The following is a 16,083-nucleotide window of genomic DNA, read 5'->3' as shown; positions in this document are numbered from 1 at the left end:
TTCTCTTCAATCTTCAAACCTCACATCCCACAATTTTATTCATCCTATATGGGTCCATAGGAATTATTTTACTTTAAGAGAATACATTTGGATATTATTTATTGTACAGTTATGATAGAAGCAAAAATTTAATGAATAACTAGAATGGCCATAAGATTGACATCTTAAAGGAAAGGCTTTAGGCTGATCACTACTTGATGCCTGGGAAATGACTTAACTAAATACATAGATAGAAAGAGTACAAAAACTCAAAGAACAATTTAAGAATAAGTAAAAATGTTATGAGAACCTTTTTAATTGAGGGCAGTGTAACACCCCTCTGCAAGTGATCTTACTTACCCCTCCTCAAAGCTTAATGCCATTGGCATATACAAATTATTTTTTTAATACCAGAGGATAGGATATAAAAATAATCACATTTCAACTCAATAATTGCTGTGTATTAAGTTGTTATTATGTACAAGCATATATTATGTGTTTATATTACACTGACATGTCTATACAAAATACTGTTTACATTTATTTGTTTACATAAGAACACTGAATTGGTTGCATTTATAATATAATAATTTATTTTACATGTAGGTTCTTAATAGTTCTGTAATCTATAAACAGTGATAGGGAGAATATTTTAAATTAAGAATACTAATATTACAAATATGCTTGAAATAAAAGATAAATAATGTTCAATAGCTCTATATGTAAAAAAATTAAAGTGGGATAGTGTGTAATAAATAAAAAATAGGAATTTTTACAGGCCAATCCCCTTTTAAGTCCAATTTTGCCCTTCCCCATGGGTAACTGGCCTGTGTGAGGATCTTATGAAACAGAATAAGGGAGAGAGTCAATACAGGACAAGGTACTGATAAAGTATTACTGTCACAGACAAGATTTGAACCTGCGCTATCTCTAAAGATCCAAAGTCTGATGTCAGACCATGTGACTCTCTCAAGCCGTTTATAGAGTCAGTACTATAGATACAGTTAATTTTTATACCAATTCAAAAAAACTAGTTTTAATAGTAGATACATAATCTAGAGGCAAATATCAATATGTATAATAAACAAATCATCAAAGCTTGTTATTTTGTTCTTGAATGTTTTTGTCAATAATCTGAAATTGAGATTTATTCAGTTCAAAAGTTTTAAATAAACTAAAAATGTTACCTTCTTATAAATTAGAATTGTGTGAATACAACAAACAACCATGAGAATCCAATGTGTCCAGAGCTGTCCATATTAACATCTTCACTTATTGAATTTTATTGTATAAGAACAAAGTTAAACCTCAATTTGTAAATTTTACCATAAATACATCTCTCTCAACATTAAGAGATTAATTCTAATTTTAATCGGAAGGGTAAAGCAAAGTGTTGGTCCTGTAGTAGAACCTCGCAATAGGCGTCTCTCTGAGAGTTCCAGGTTCAACTCATATGCATCATGAGTTTGAAATTCTAGAAAAGCCATTGGAAAAGTAATTAGATGAATTCTTGTAAGTCATTAAAATGAGATATTTCATAACATTTTACAGCCAAACGTGGAAAAGTAGTATATTTAAAGATTTAAAATTGTTCTTTTGGGAAACATTGAATATACCTGACTGTAAAACAAGATTATAAACATGGATAAGAAACAAAATATACACTTATGAATCAATATTTATTTGAAATATACTGATACGACAGGTAAATGTTATATAACAAGTTATTCTGTTCGAAACAAGAACATGTTTATATATAGATCACTATTATATTATTGTTTCAATAGCTAAAAAGTATACAGCGGCAAGGCCCAGACATAGATGTGTCTAAAATTGATTGTGTGAATTTAATTGACAAAAATATAGTTTCTTTCATACCTACTAGCAACAACAGTGCATGGATTAACATGAATGGTATATTTAAACAAGATAAACTTCTCAGATTAAAATGTGAAGAAATGAGGTTGTTACTGATTCCTGAGAATGAAGAATACAAACCAAATAAATTGAACCGATAATGGAAAAAGAAATTTAACATATATTATGAATACTTGCAGAAGAATTTAAGTAGTAATTTATATGTCTATCATGATGCAACATAATTACTGTGTTTCACTAACAAGAGCAAGACAAACAATTTAGTAAATTAGTCTATTCCTTTTTTTAATCTGATTCTTACAATTTACAATAGAATAAGTCAAAATTATGAAAACATATAAATTTACAAACTAAAAGGTACAAATATTTGCAATAGATCTCTGGTAAATTATCTAACCCTAAATCCCTTAATGTACATATTTTTCAGTAGACTAGGCTTGTATTGCTCTTACAAGAGACAAGCTATTGTAGAAAAATGCTTCTTAATACTACCCTGTTCTTTTATTAGAGCTTTGCACAAAACAAGATAGCCTCCTATTATCAATATTAAAATTGACTTGGTAACACCTAATTACAAGTTAAACAATAATAAAATACACAATACTTTGCAGGCACTTGTTTAATTCTATTCAATATTGTTTGTACTTGATCAACAGATGGACAAACTGTGAAAAACAGAAGGCACCAGGGAATGGTGTGCCAGTTCACGTGTTATTGCTACATTCTCATCCAACTCAAGAGAGAAGAAACTTGTCATCAACGTATTCCGTATGAGAAAATAAAAAAATAACACAGTTTCTAATTCATCTGTTGTTCCAGAACAACTAATAATTATTCTCTTATCTTGAAAGTATTTTATTTGTACACTGAATATTTTTCATTGGTCTATACATAAAAAACAAATGCTACAGATTTTGAATTACAAAACTAAGGTTATTTACATGATTGAAGACAACAAAATAAAATAACACTAACAAAAAGCACGATTATTACTGCAAATGAAATGTTTGTAACTCGTGGAAATTGTATAGTGATAAAAACTGTACACAATATGGGAGTTATTTGGAGTCCATCCGAGCCCTCAGTTTGGCATGAACTTGCAGAAACTCAGGCTTACTGCTGGGTTCCTCCTCTATACTGCCTTTCTCTTGCTGAAACAACAACAATATCAAGATGTACAGTTCATTGTATAAAAAATATCAAACTCCAATTTAATGTGACTTTCTTTTGGCACAAAAAAGTTTTATTTGAGGAATACTAATAACTTTCTATATGTCTACCTAATGTTACTGCTGTATAACTCAATCATTAGTCAAAATGGATTACACTCTATCTAGGTTACTATTTTTACTAAATTATATTAGAATAATTGTACATAAACATTTTGTAATAGAATAGGATAGTTTAAATATTCACAGCAACAGCACTATTTTATTTAGCACCATGAGACCGACCTCGCAATATCCTTCCTCTTGGATTAAGAGGAAGAATTCTGAAGAAATGGCTTAAATTAGAGTACTAGCTAATTTCTATGGTTTTGTACACAATATCTCGCTGAAAAATAGGGACATCATAGACATATCCTTTTTAAGTAACAAATCAAGCACTTCTGAGATAAATGATAGTTATTGGAAAATATTACCATCTTCAAAATAATTGAACTGAAATTTGAAAGACAGTATATATTTTGGAATCTTGAAGTCGGACTCCGTACTTCTTTTTAATGAAAGCACTTATAGTGTGATGGAGCCCTTTGGTAATTTTGAAACGGAGGTACAAATCATGGAATACTTCAATAGAATCATACACAGCAGTTTATATGAGACGGAAGCACAAACATTCAAACTATTACTACTATGATATTTACGATATTTTTAAATCTCTAAAAGGACACGTCTGCCTGCTTCATGGGCTACAGGGCTTGCTATCTTTGTATCATATGGTTTTCGTTCTTCGAATAAATGTTATATTGATAATAGTATAGAATATGTCCATGCTTTCTGATCTTAATTCACTATATTATTCTATTTCCTTGGTTCAATCCAGGAAGTCAATAATTAATAATCTATATACTTAATCAATATTATATCCCTCCGGCATCAGTGCAAAACGGAATCACTGCCTCCTCAATGATTTTTCAGCCCTAAAATAGTACTTTGTGTCTGGTGCATTGCTTTGTAACTCCAAGCTCTTTGATTCATATTAGAGTATGGTTTCTCTGTTTTTTAATTCCTACAGCTAATGTAAATATTCCATATCAAGTGGATCCAATTATGAATACCTTAAGTACATATATTCATAATGTTATTTCTTAAATTGAATCATATAGCAGTGTTTAAATAATATGTAGAATGAACTAAATGGTTTGAATTCATCAATAGTAGCAGTTAGATAATATTTTTGTAATTTATATTTGCAGTACACTACCTCTCAAAACCCTTAGAATTTCGTTTATGCGGGAATTTTAAAATCCATATATACAGTATTTCCAATTTTTCTTTCCATAAACATCTAATCTGGATTATTACAAAAATGTTAAAACAAAAATAAGCCAAATTGGTTTATCCATTTAAAAGTAATGTAACTACCAAGAAACAACAATTCATTTTTATTTATATAAACTTATAAGTTATTGTTAGCTAACGAACCTTACAAAATAACATTATCATGTATGTGATTCAATTAGCTGAAAATTTTCAACAATACTTCATGAGCATTAGTTATTTTATAATTAGTTTAGTCCCAATTTTTCTCAAACATAATCACAAAATCGTATTTTAACTTTAATGATTTTTTTTCAAAATGTCAGAACTTTCTTGTGATATAAGTTGACAATTGATTTGTGTGACAGAAAACATAAAAGTGAATAAAATTGACAGTAAATTCCTTCTACTGCATTTTGAGATAAATTTAACAAAACTAGTGTGCATCATGGAATAGGATTAGACCTTCACCGTAGCATATGAGTAAGGCTGTGGCTGTGTAACTGGTGTTTAAGTCACAGGTTCAATTCCCTGGGAAGGCATGTAAACATTTCCACATAGGAGCAGTTTGGAGCATTTTCTTTCAAAAACTTTGATGTGAGAAAATGTGACGGGAATGATGCTAGAGTAAAATACAGGACACCCAGGGAAAGATCTAAGAGGGACAAGGAAAAGAGATGGGTTGTAGGATGTGTTATCAGATGAGCAGAAGTGGTGGGATGCTGGAACCAATAGCATCAAAATAAGCTTTTTGGGATACAGGTTTTTTTTTTTCATAAAATGTACAAAAAAATCTGTTTACTTACATGTATTTAGTTTGACTCTTTGAAGAACATGACAAAATTATATTGCATTGTCACTAGAATGTTTTTGTTATCAAGTTGAATTGAGTATAAGTGAAAAAGACCTTGTCCAGATTGAGCAATTATTTACAAAGTAATTCATAATTTTAGTTATAAAAGGTATATCTTTCACAAAATATTTCTAACTAAAATGTTTATTGACATATGAGTACACTAGCAATATAACTATTACTTTTATTTCTCATTAGGTACTGAATATAAAGAAATACTTTTAATTTCTAAGTTTGCTTCTTTATAATATGAAAACCAAAAATATTTTCACAGTGAGAAGAAATATCTTTTTAAACATACACTTAAGGAGCGGTAAGTATGCCAAATTATTTGAATTGGATGACAATTTTATTAAACAATTTAAGAAAAATTATTTGTCATTTTTGCATACATTTTTGTTTTATTGTATTTTTATCAAATATAGTGTAATCATAATGATCACGCTGGTTTGTTTCCATTTCGTGGTATAAAAAAAATGAAAGTGAGGGTTATATTGAATGTGATTGTACTGAGTTATGGTATTATTTATAAAATACATATTTTAAAATGGTAGGAAACAAATTAATATTAAACAATCTTGTCAAAAAAGAGGTGTACCCAGGAAACTTTGATAAGCAAATAATTAAAAATTCCAAGATAAAAAAAACATGTTAAGTTTAGTTTTATAAGATATATATGTATTAATATTGATTATTTGATAAATATATTATTATTATTATATAAACCATATATTTAGAACACAAAACTCATTAATTGTTCTACTATACTATGGAAATGGGTTTTTTGTTTATCTACAAACTACTACTAAGGCATTTTGTTATGTTTCGTCATTCATGAAGATATACAGAAGCAGTGAAATCTCATTCTACAAGTAAAATTTTATAAAAAAAAGTTTATGTAAACATAGATCTGGAAATGCTTTGTTAGCAAGTTACGACTAGCAAAAGATTTTGCATGGATTTCAGCTCCAGCTCACCGTGAAAAACAAGGTCTTTCTGAAATTCTGGTAAGGTAGATTAAGGGGCGTATTCAATATTTTTGAATTTGAATAAAATGATAATTGAATAAAATTGATAAATGAATAAAATGATAATTTGAATAAAACAGATTCTAGAACTGTAAGTTAAGTAATTTGTGAGAAAACCCGCGTAAAATGCAAAAAATGGAGTTTAAAACCTAATTTTTCATCTTTGGACAACAAGAACTTTGTTAACTCACCAAGAAACAGATTAAAATTTTTAATAAAACTTGTAGAAGATTTTATTCTGAACAAAACTGTAAAAATAAAGGATACAGGAAGAAAATAGATGTTTTATTAAATCAATTTTTATTCATATAACAGTAAAAACTAAAATTAACTGGAAAACATTAATCTAAACCTCTTCAACCAAATTAGATTTTTACGTGAAAGATCTTTGATATTAAGTATAGTGTAAAGATTGTAATGTCTATGAACACCAAAAATATTTGTGTAAAATCAAGGTTTCTGACTATACGGATATCATTATATCCGCAGTAAATATAAAACATAATGAAATTTCACTTGCTCTACACCAAAATGACCATAATGAATTTATTTTTCTAATAAAGTTATGAATTAAGTTACATAGTATTTTACTTCTGATGTAGAAAGCATATCTGGAAGTGTCCCACTTTGTCTCTATATGTAAATTACCTTTACATAACACCTACACAGTTTATTGTTGAGAGAGCATTGCATTGTTGTTTGACTATATTACTTGTACTTGTCTCTATTTTAAATTACCTGTAAATAACACATACACTACACAGTTTATTGTTGAGTGAGTATTGCATTGTTGTTTTGACTATATTGCTTCTACTTGTCTCTATTTATAAATTACCTATAAATAACACCTATGCTACACAGTTTATCATTGAGTGAGTATTGCATTGTTGACTAAATTAGTTGTACTTGTCTCTATGTATAAATTACCTGTAAGTAACACTTACACTACACAGATTTCTACAAAGGATGGTAAAATATCTATTATTGTAGGTATTCTTTGTAAATTCCTTATAGCATAATTGCTGTGATTTTTTATAAAATTAAATTAAAAATTACATTAATAATATTATAATTGTAAATATACTGCCAGAAGTATCACACAAATCTGCTAATTTAGTTCTAAATAAAATAACTGTGCTGCAAAAATTAAAAACAAATCTGAATAGATTATGTTTGCTCTACCTACATAACACTATTTGAATAATCAACCAAAGACACCCAGTATAAATCCTCAGCTTAAAATAGTAATTCTCAAGCCAGTAATCAAGAGGATTGGAACACTATGCTTCCTCAAATGTGGCTCACTAAGCTTATCACACACTCTTAACCTTTGCATTCATAGCACTATTTGAATAATCAACCAAAGACACCCAGTATAAATCCTCAGCTTAAAATAGTAATTCTCAAGCCAGTAACCAAGAGGATTGGAACACTATGCTTCCTCAAATGTGGCTCACTAAGCTTATCACACACTCTTAACCTTTGCATTCATAACACTATTTGAACAATCAACCAAAGACACCCAGTATAAATCCTCAGCTTAAAATAGTAATTCTCAAGCCAGTAACCAAGAGGATTGGAACACTATGCTTCCTCAAATGTGGCTCACTAAGCTTATCACACACTCTTAACCTTTGCATTCCTTTTCAATTAAGAAATATCCCATTGCATGGAGACTGGATCTAGTTGAGAAGCCAATTGCAGACTTTGTACTAACAGTGTAAATAATGATAAGGTTTCGAACATTTGCCATAGTTTTAAATGTATAACACAATGTTCCAAGGATTTAAATATATCCTCTTCGTCAGGTGAGATTATAATAATTAGGAATATCTGACCCATTTTCTTTTTTTCTCTTATTTTAAGAACTAATTATATCATCACTTGAAACAGGTGAGAATATAATTAGTTACTGACTAAGCAAAAAGGATGGCACTTTGCGTGGTCAGGGACATTTTCCTCATGCTATAAGATTTTACAAGAATGCTATACAATAATACAAAATACTCATAATACTACTATTAAAACTTTTACTAAATAATACAAACTTGCCATGATTCGAAGAATGTATCATGTGTACTTACAGATTCCAGTCGGCGAGCTCTTTCTTCAATCACTTTTTCAAAAGGTGTTCGATTTTCTTGCTTCTGAAGTTCAAGTTCTTTCTTAATTTGTGATTCTTTATGTTTTTCCATTGCTCGTTGCAACTCTGACTTCTGATTTAAAACATTCTTTCCTCTGGAACACAAAAATATAAATCAATAAATACGACAACCACTAATTAACCTCTTCAGTATGGGGGAGTATGGCCCATTTGGGTTTTTGGACTTGTAGAGTGATTTGAGTTTTAGATAGATTTTTTGGGGATTTAGGTAGATTTTGACTAGCTAACTGACAGGTTTCTACAGTAAGATGTTGTTTTTACAATTTTTTTACTGATATTTTATAAAAATTAATTTTATTAATAAAACATACGTATAAAACAATGAATTATTAATCTATCCAAAATGAACCGAATGTTGAATGTGTGAACCCTTAATTACAACAAAACTTGGAATTATATCTGGGCTTTTAATACATTGATTTAGAAAATGAAGATGATTTTTAACATTATAATAATGTGAAGTTACTTTGAAAATGTATTTTTAATATATTTTCTTTTGGTTTTTAATGGTATGTTTATTGTATGTTTATTACTTTGTGTACTTAAAATTACCTAACTTTTGGAAACTTAAAATATGCCTTTGTTGTTGACAAAAGCATAACACACATTAATTTTTATACATTTGTTTAATTTACCAAAATCACTTCTTATAATTAAGAGAAAAATATAAAACCTACAAAAGTATGCAGAATTACTGGGAAAAATTAATGATTTACTTATGGAGAATATGTACACAATTAGTCCTTATTCTAATTCAGCTTTTAATTTAGATAGTTTTTATGTGCTTTATCCACATTTGTTTACTATATTTTACACAGAATACACTTGTTTTTATGCCTCTGTTCCTTGAACACACTAAACATTCAACTTTCCTTCTTTTCATATTTGTTCTGTTGATGTTTCCTTCCTCCAACGAAACTTTAGCACCCCGTGACAGTACTTAAGGGTTACTAAAATTAAATATGTAATTTTACATGAATCTCTATATATAAAAGGCAGACCTTACTCACTCATCACTAATTCTCAATGTCCTAGAAAGATGAAGTTTGACACACACGTATGTAATCACCTAAATAGTGTTTCATCAAAAGCATTTTCAAGAAGGTCAACCACTCATAGAGGTTTTAAGGAAAGATTTTTCATGCAGTTTTACTATCCATAGGGCCTGAAATACGAATGCAACCCTTGTAGAACTATATTTTTGTTTTTCAACTTCCCTATGGACTTAGAACAATAACATTTCAAAACTGCCTTATGCTTAAAAAATACAGTATCAAACAACAATGGCTTACAGGAGCCGTTTGGCCCTACAGGAAATATTTGTTTTTCAACATCCCGCTGTCATGGAGAGGTTAAGTTTGACATACATGTCTATTATGCCCTCAACAGTCTACCAACACCAGTAATACCTTAGACTGGTAGTAAATTGCAAAGGGTCAGAATTAGTAACCAACCTATTGTACGTTTTCTTATCAGGGCGACAATGCAAAAGCTACTAGGGCACAGAAGTAGATTTCAATGTCAGGAAGTAGTCACTTTTTGACCAGAGGAGAAATTGTTGAATTTATTGATAGCGAAAACAAGGCAAACACTGTGCCGGAAATGCCTTACACCGGTAGTAAATTACTTTTAATATAATGATACGATTTCTGACAGAAGACTTTTCAGACCTATGTATTTATATCTTTTCTTGATCTGAGCAATAATACAAACACTACTAAGGGCACTAAAATTAACTTACTCCTTCAACAAATTGTCTGACACATTAATAGCAATTTATTATATCAGCTTCAGCCAACGAAATAAGGATCTCATTGTATTTTTAGTCCCTTCTTTCCTTAGGGAAAATTGCTCATAACTCATAAATTCCATATAAAGCTAGATGATATTCTTATACAGGCTCTGACCTATAGTCAGAGGTTTAATATCACAGGACAAGCAAACACACAAAGTGGACAAGGCAAACACTCATTAGAGCAACATCAATAGCAACATCAATGTGTCAAGTAATTACATTTTCTGGTTGAAGAGCAGTTCCCTGTGGAGGTTCTGGTGGTCCTTGGAGTCCAGACAGGGATTCTGCAGTTTGCGCGGCATGATGAGGTTCTCAGCAGGACAGGGTGGAGGGTCCGGCCTCAGGTGGCCTATCACTGGTGGTTGAGGTGAGTGGTGCGACTCCGACAACATACCGGGACTCCTCTCACCTGGGAACATCACAATCTCAACTTGTATAATCCATCATTTATTTGTACATATATGGTGGTTTAGAGATAAGCAGGGTGGTTTTAGACATATAGGGTCCGGCCTCAGGTGGCCTATCACTGGTGGTTAAGGTGAGTGGTGCGACTCCGACAACATACCTGGACTCCTCTCACCTGGGAACATCACCATGATGGTTTGGAGATAAGCAGTTCAGATATAGCAGTTGTAACTAATTTAACATGAATTACTGACAGTTCACTCTTCCAGTGTTTTGTGCAGATTTCATTCAAAATTACTTCATAAGATTCTAAACAGGTCATATCAATGATAATAAACAGATTAAAGCTAAAATCGATGACAGTCGTGTTATTTTATCATTTACAATTATTTGTTAAAAATAAATAAGGTTCATATCCGCTACAATAAGCCACAATATCATTGTATTATCTAATTTATTTGAATTATACCAACCACACACTATTTTGATACTTATTCTATAATGAACATTCTCTCTGATTCTTTCATAATCTTTTTAGACACGTTTCCTAATTCATAAGTTATATTATACTATAATTTATATTCGAAAATTTTCCCATAAGAGAGTCTATATTAAAATAATTTATAAACCATTAGTATTAATAGAAACTCGTATGCTCAACAATTCATTAGCATTGAGACACTACAATCTAAGTTACTGAAGTGAAAAACGTATAGATTTTAAACGAGCTGTTTGAAACTGTAGCCGTACAGCCTCACACGTGTGGCGCATCACACGTGTGGCCGCTAGCTAACCTGTGTGGCCTCTTAAAATTTCAACAGGTTTAACCGATGTAATATTTATCACATTTACTGCATTTTACTGGCTCCAGAAACTTGTATAATTGGTGTTTAAAATAGTAATATCTTTTACATTTTAAAGTAGTTATTTTTAGTACAGTATTTACTAATGGAAAAATTATGTTTAGTTGTACTCTAAAAAAGTAATAATTAAGCTTAGACTCTAGAGACTGACACGTGGACAATAGGGAGAGGGAGGGGGAGTTTGATGGGTACAGAAAAGGCAAAATTAGTCTACTTCCACCTCATAAGGTGCCCTAGTACTGTCATTCTCTTTCATGTCCAAATTATACCTGGCACACTACTGTTTAACAAGAAACAGAAAATCGTAACTTAAAATACTTCACTTTTAAATACAAATGGTCTATTGAGTGAGACTGAATATGTAGTACAAATTCAACAGAACTACTAAATCACCTTGTACTCACCCAGCTGTGTTCAGACGTTGCCATTATTACATTAAAAGACAATGGTTGCACATGTTTATTGGCGTTTATGAACAATAACAACTTTACCATATCTATTTACGGATACAACATATTGTATATTCCTGCAAAAATATTTTTCACATTTTCCCCTTTAAACACGAAATTAAGTACTTGACAGAAAAAACTAAAAACACATCAAAACTAAATAGCAAGGAAATATTTTATGTATCCCGAACTTATATTCATCAGTTGTTCAATGATCATTGAATTCCTAATACTTTGTTATTAAACGTAAAATTAAATCGATTGTCCAATCAAAAAGTCGTAACTCTTTAGTGAAATTGAGATTTATCTGAGTTAACGAACTCCTTACAAAACTTAGTCATGTTAAATATTTAAAGTGACTGTAATAATTACATACCAAGCAACACATTGTGGTTACACCAACAGACGAGAACAAACTGAGGTTTATCAGGCAAGTTGTATGTTATCGGTACCACAGACAAGGTAGCCTACCTGCTATTAGGAAAACTGTGACCTCATAGTGACTTATAGACCCACTTCCAACATTTACCTTATCTTTGTTGGGCTGAGGCATTCGCATTTTTTACACTGTTAAAACAATTGATAAATCTTGTATTTCCTTGTATTAAACGGTATCATATCACTTGTAGAATGTTGAAATAATTTCAAAAATGTACAATACTATCCATTTATGAAGGTACTGGAAATTAAAGTAATTATAATCCTACAAAATGACGTTTTCTACTAGGACAAGTAGTTAAAGCACAGAATAGCCACGGAAGGTTGCACATGGCTGAGCATGTTTACACCAGCTATACAGACGCTCGCTCAGCGTCAGCACAGACACAGTACACAAGCTGGCCGGACTACAGAATTCTGTTTACTCCGGTCTCAACACCACTCAGCACCGCTTTCGTTTTACTGCCACTTTTATTTACTCCCAGAATTCGCATGCACTCGCTTGTCTAAAAATAGAAAACATCTCGACAAATCATCACCAAACTGTTGGTATACAAATCTGTACGTCTGAGAGGAAATATATGGGCGTAGCAAAATATCCATAAACACTAAATATGCAGGTGTTATAAAACGTCAAAATTGTAACATATATTGAGCAGAATGTTGTGCTTGCAAATACCTATAAAATGTCTTTTAACCTGACATTTATCAAAGCTGTTTGCAATTCTCATTCACAAAAATTTCAAATAATTTACCATTTCGTTTTAGGAGTGAACATGACGATGTCATCGCAAAAAAAAAAATTGTTAAACAAAAGACTACATGTAACTGTAAAATCTACATGCCTTAATTTACGGCATTAGACAAAAAGAATTGTTATTCCGATTAAGCTATTTATTAAGCATCGATGAACGGTACTAAAATCGCAAACGTACAACGAAGACATTTTTAAATTAAGTATATTTATTGTGCGAATAATAAATTATATAAATAACATCGACATATAATGTAGCTGTGTAATTGAAAGTAGGTAGAGTAGGTGCAATACGAATCGAGGAGAGAAAAAAAACATTAAAAGTTAAATTAGGTGGTCTTGTTACAATACTATATTAGATACAGTAAAAACATGTTTATATAATAAAAGTTTCAAAATGAGACGACGCGTCGTTCCGTTTCAAAATTCTTCATACTCTTCTGTCCAGTTAAAAAGGATACTGTAGTGGAAGGCACAGATCTTAGCAGAAAGTGGCGACACCTTTAAGAATTCCATTGTGTGTGTAAGGATGTTCTGTGATGCCATTGTTAGAGGCCACGAGATTTAGGAGGCACAGATGTTTTAACAGAAAACAGCAACACGCCTGAGAATACGAAGTCACGGGGCAGGATGGTTACAGAGATGGCGATTCCTTTCAATGGTGTTTCCAACTAACTCCAAGAATGTTTGGGGATATTTGATGGAGATTTCTTCAAATACCCATAACAAACCCTCAGAGTACTCGGGAAGTTCTTCCCGTCAAATAAACATCCTCGATCATATCCCTACTGGAGGCTTAGTTCAGTAAGACGAATGAGTCCGGACACGGTGATGAGATATAAGAAAAGAGTAAATTCTTCGAATGACCTAAATACATCACTTGAAGGTTTGGTGACTTTTTTTGTCCGTCTTAAATGGCACCATACAGTCATAGACGATGTCCGGAGCTCTGGTATGATACGTCAGAAGGGGACAAGGCCCTCCCATTACTAGCACAAACCTTGGGAACAGTTGAAAGTGAGGATTTTCCACCAAAGTACGAGTAACGATAACGGCCACACCAGAGTTTCTTGAGAGTATTTCCTTATACAATTAGAGGCTCTCACATCAGCTTTTAGAAAGAACAATGCCTAAAATTATGTGGATTCCGTTTTCTTAATGCACAAAAAATCAATACACCACAAGAGAAACAAATACACAATCCCTACGGTCTAAGAGATTTCATTAATGGATCGATCACAAAGATTACTTGTGGTACGGAATGTCCACAGAAAATTGCAGCAATTTCTTTATTGACTATTCCTAAATGAAATGGTTCGATTTATTAGACGGACTTAAAATAGCGGATCTTTAAATAATAGTGAGGATAGCAAAATGTGAATCAACTGCAAAAACGCCCTACAATAGCTATTTAACTGGCGGAAGATTGATCGTATGGAAGAAAGGAAAATAAACTGTAAGTGGTGACTAACAAAAAGCGGGCTTGTGATAAGATGTGGATGACTCAAGAGACCGGAACACAGTTGACACGTGGGACTATAGTCACACATCTGGGACTCACATATACAAGCGACTCACAGTTCTGACGATCGCCGATAAACATCTGGCCCACACCGACACCGCTTGCCGTGCCGCGCCGCGTACTCACAGACCCAGCTGCTGCGTGATAACACTCGGTGTACAATAGTGAGAGTTGTAAACAAATCTTACAAGTCAATAATCTGAAACAAAATTGACACGAAACGCATATTTGAAATATAAAAAAAACCTTTAGTGTTAGGCCGCCTTGTATGAACTGTCGAGATGAGCAAGAACAATTTATTTCTAGTTCCAAATGAAGGAAGGATCTTCTCCATAATTTTCCATATGACAATTCTATTAATGTTGATTTAATCTCATTTCAATTAGGAATATGATGAGAGTTCGTGTTCGCTCAACAGCGGACAACATCATGCCGCTGCTTCCTTCTCATTTAACTAATTTAAAAAGTATCGTTTACACAGGCGGACACACGTACAGACAGCAATCTTCAGCTGGTGGGAGGGGCCGCTAAACGTGCAACCAATTAAACCTCGTGGTGGCTAATTTTAAACAATCGGATATGTTTTGGGGCACAACTCTATAATTTACAATTGGTATATTTATTGTTAAATAACTTTCAATATATATACACAAAAAGACACAAGATCAGTTGGTAAGTATAGCAACGCAATTAATAACTACCCCTGTGACACTGTCAGCTGATTTTCATGCAGCAGAAGGTATTCTCTCTGTTTCCATGGCACTATCCTGAACGTATACAAACACTCATGTTAGAGTACACGAATGTTTTATCATGTAAGATAGTAAATTGCATATTAAAACACTGTTTTCCAGCTCTGAACACACACACAAAATAGGAGGTTTTACAGTGACAGAAATTGTTTAAACAATATGAACATGTATGGTATAATTTGAAAGTTCCTTTTTGAAGCATCGTAACAAAATTTGGCAAAAAGAAAATAAAACATTTTTAGACCGCAATTTAAAACGAACAGAGGCAATTAAATTTGTTCCTCGCCAAAATGCTAAGGATGTAAAGGCATTTAAATTATGTAAATTATGTGTATTTTAAATTTTGTTAGAAATTTGAACATGGGACTCTGTTTTTTTCACAGAGTAGAATTATTTTAAACAGATTTTTTGGGGTCGATGTAGTGATAAATCTGATTAAACTTAACCTCCGCAGTTAGCCGTTTGACTGCTAGATATAGAGACGGGTGGCTGAAGCGCCGTGGTAATATGTTCTACTACATTTACATCTGTACTGAAAGGTACATCTTGGTTCATTGGGAGTCTCAATTTCTGTCTGTAAAAAAAGTTACGCTGGTTACATTGGTCTTGTGGACACCATGTTGGCAGCGAGAAAATTGGGAAATAAACAAATTAGTAAACAGACTGTATAATAAAGGTATATTCATATGACATTACCAGTTATTTTTCAGGACATGTGAT

At 31.9% G+C, this 16,083-nt stretch overlaps 1 protein-coding gene across 1 annotated transcript in view; it reads right to left on the bottom strand.

The window, feature by feature from the left end:
* Positions 1-1,639: 1,639 nt before the first annotated feature.
* Positions 1,640-16,083, bottom strand: part of LOC124360039 — a 104,750-nt gene continuing 90,306 nt past the window's right edge. The window contains exons 4-6 of the mRNA XM_046813292.1: positions 10,400-10,589; positions 8,306-8,459; positions 1,640-3,008 (exon numbers count right to left, since the gene is read on the bottom strand). Coding sequence (XP_046669248.1) covers positions 2,916-3,008; positions 8,306-8,459; positions 10,400-10,589 — 437 coding nt within the window. The 3' untranslated portion in view covers positions 1,640-2,915. The remainder of the gene's footprint in view (positions 3,009-8,305; positions 8,460-10,399; positions 10,590-16,083) is intronic.

The sequence above is a fragment of the Homalodisca vitripennis genome, chromosome 1 (assembly GCF_021130785.1).
Source record: "Homalodisca vitripennis isolate AUS2020 chromosome 1, UT_GWSS_2.1, whole genome shotgun sequence".
Lineage (NCBI taxonomy): Eukaryota > Metazoa > Arthropoda > Insecta > Hemiptera > Cicadellidae > Homalodisca > Homalodisca vitripennis.
The sequence above is the reverse complement of the archived record's forward strand: the minus strand, read 5'-3'. Positions and strand labels throughout refer to the sequence as shown.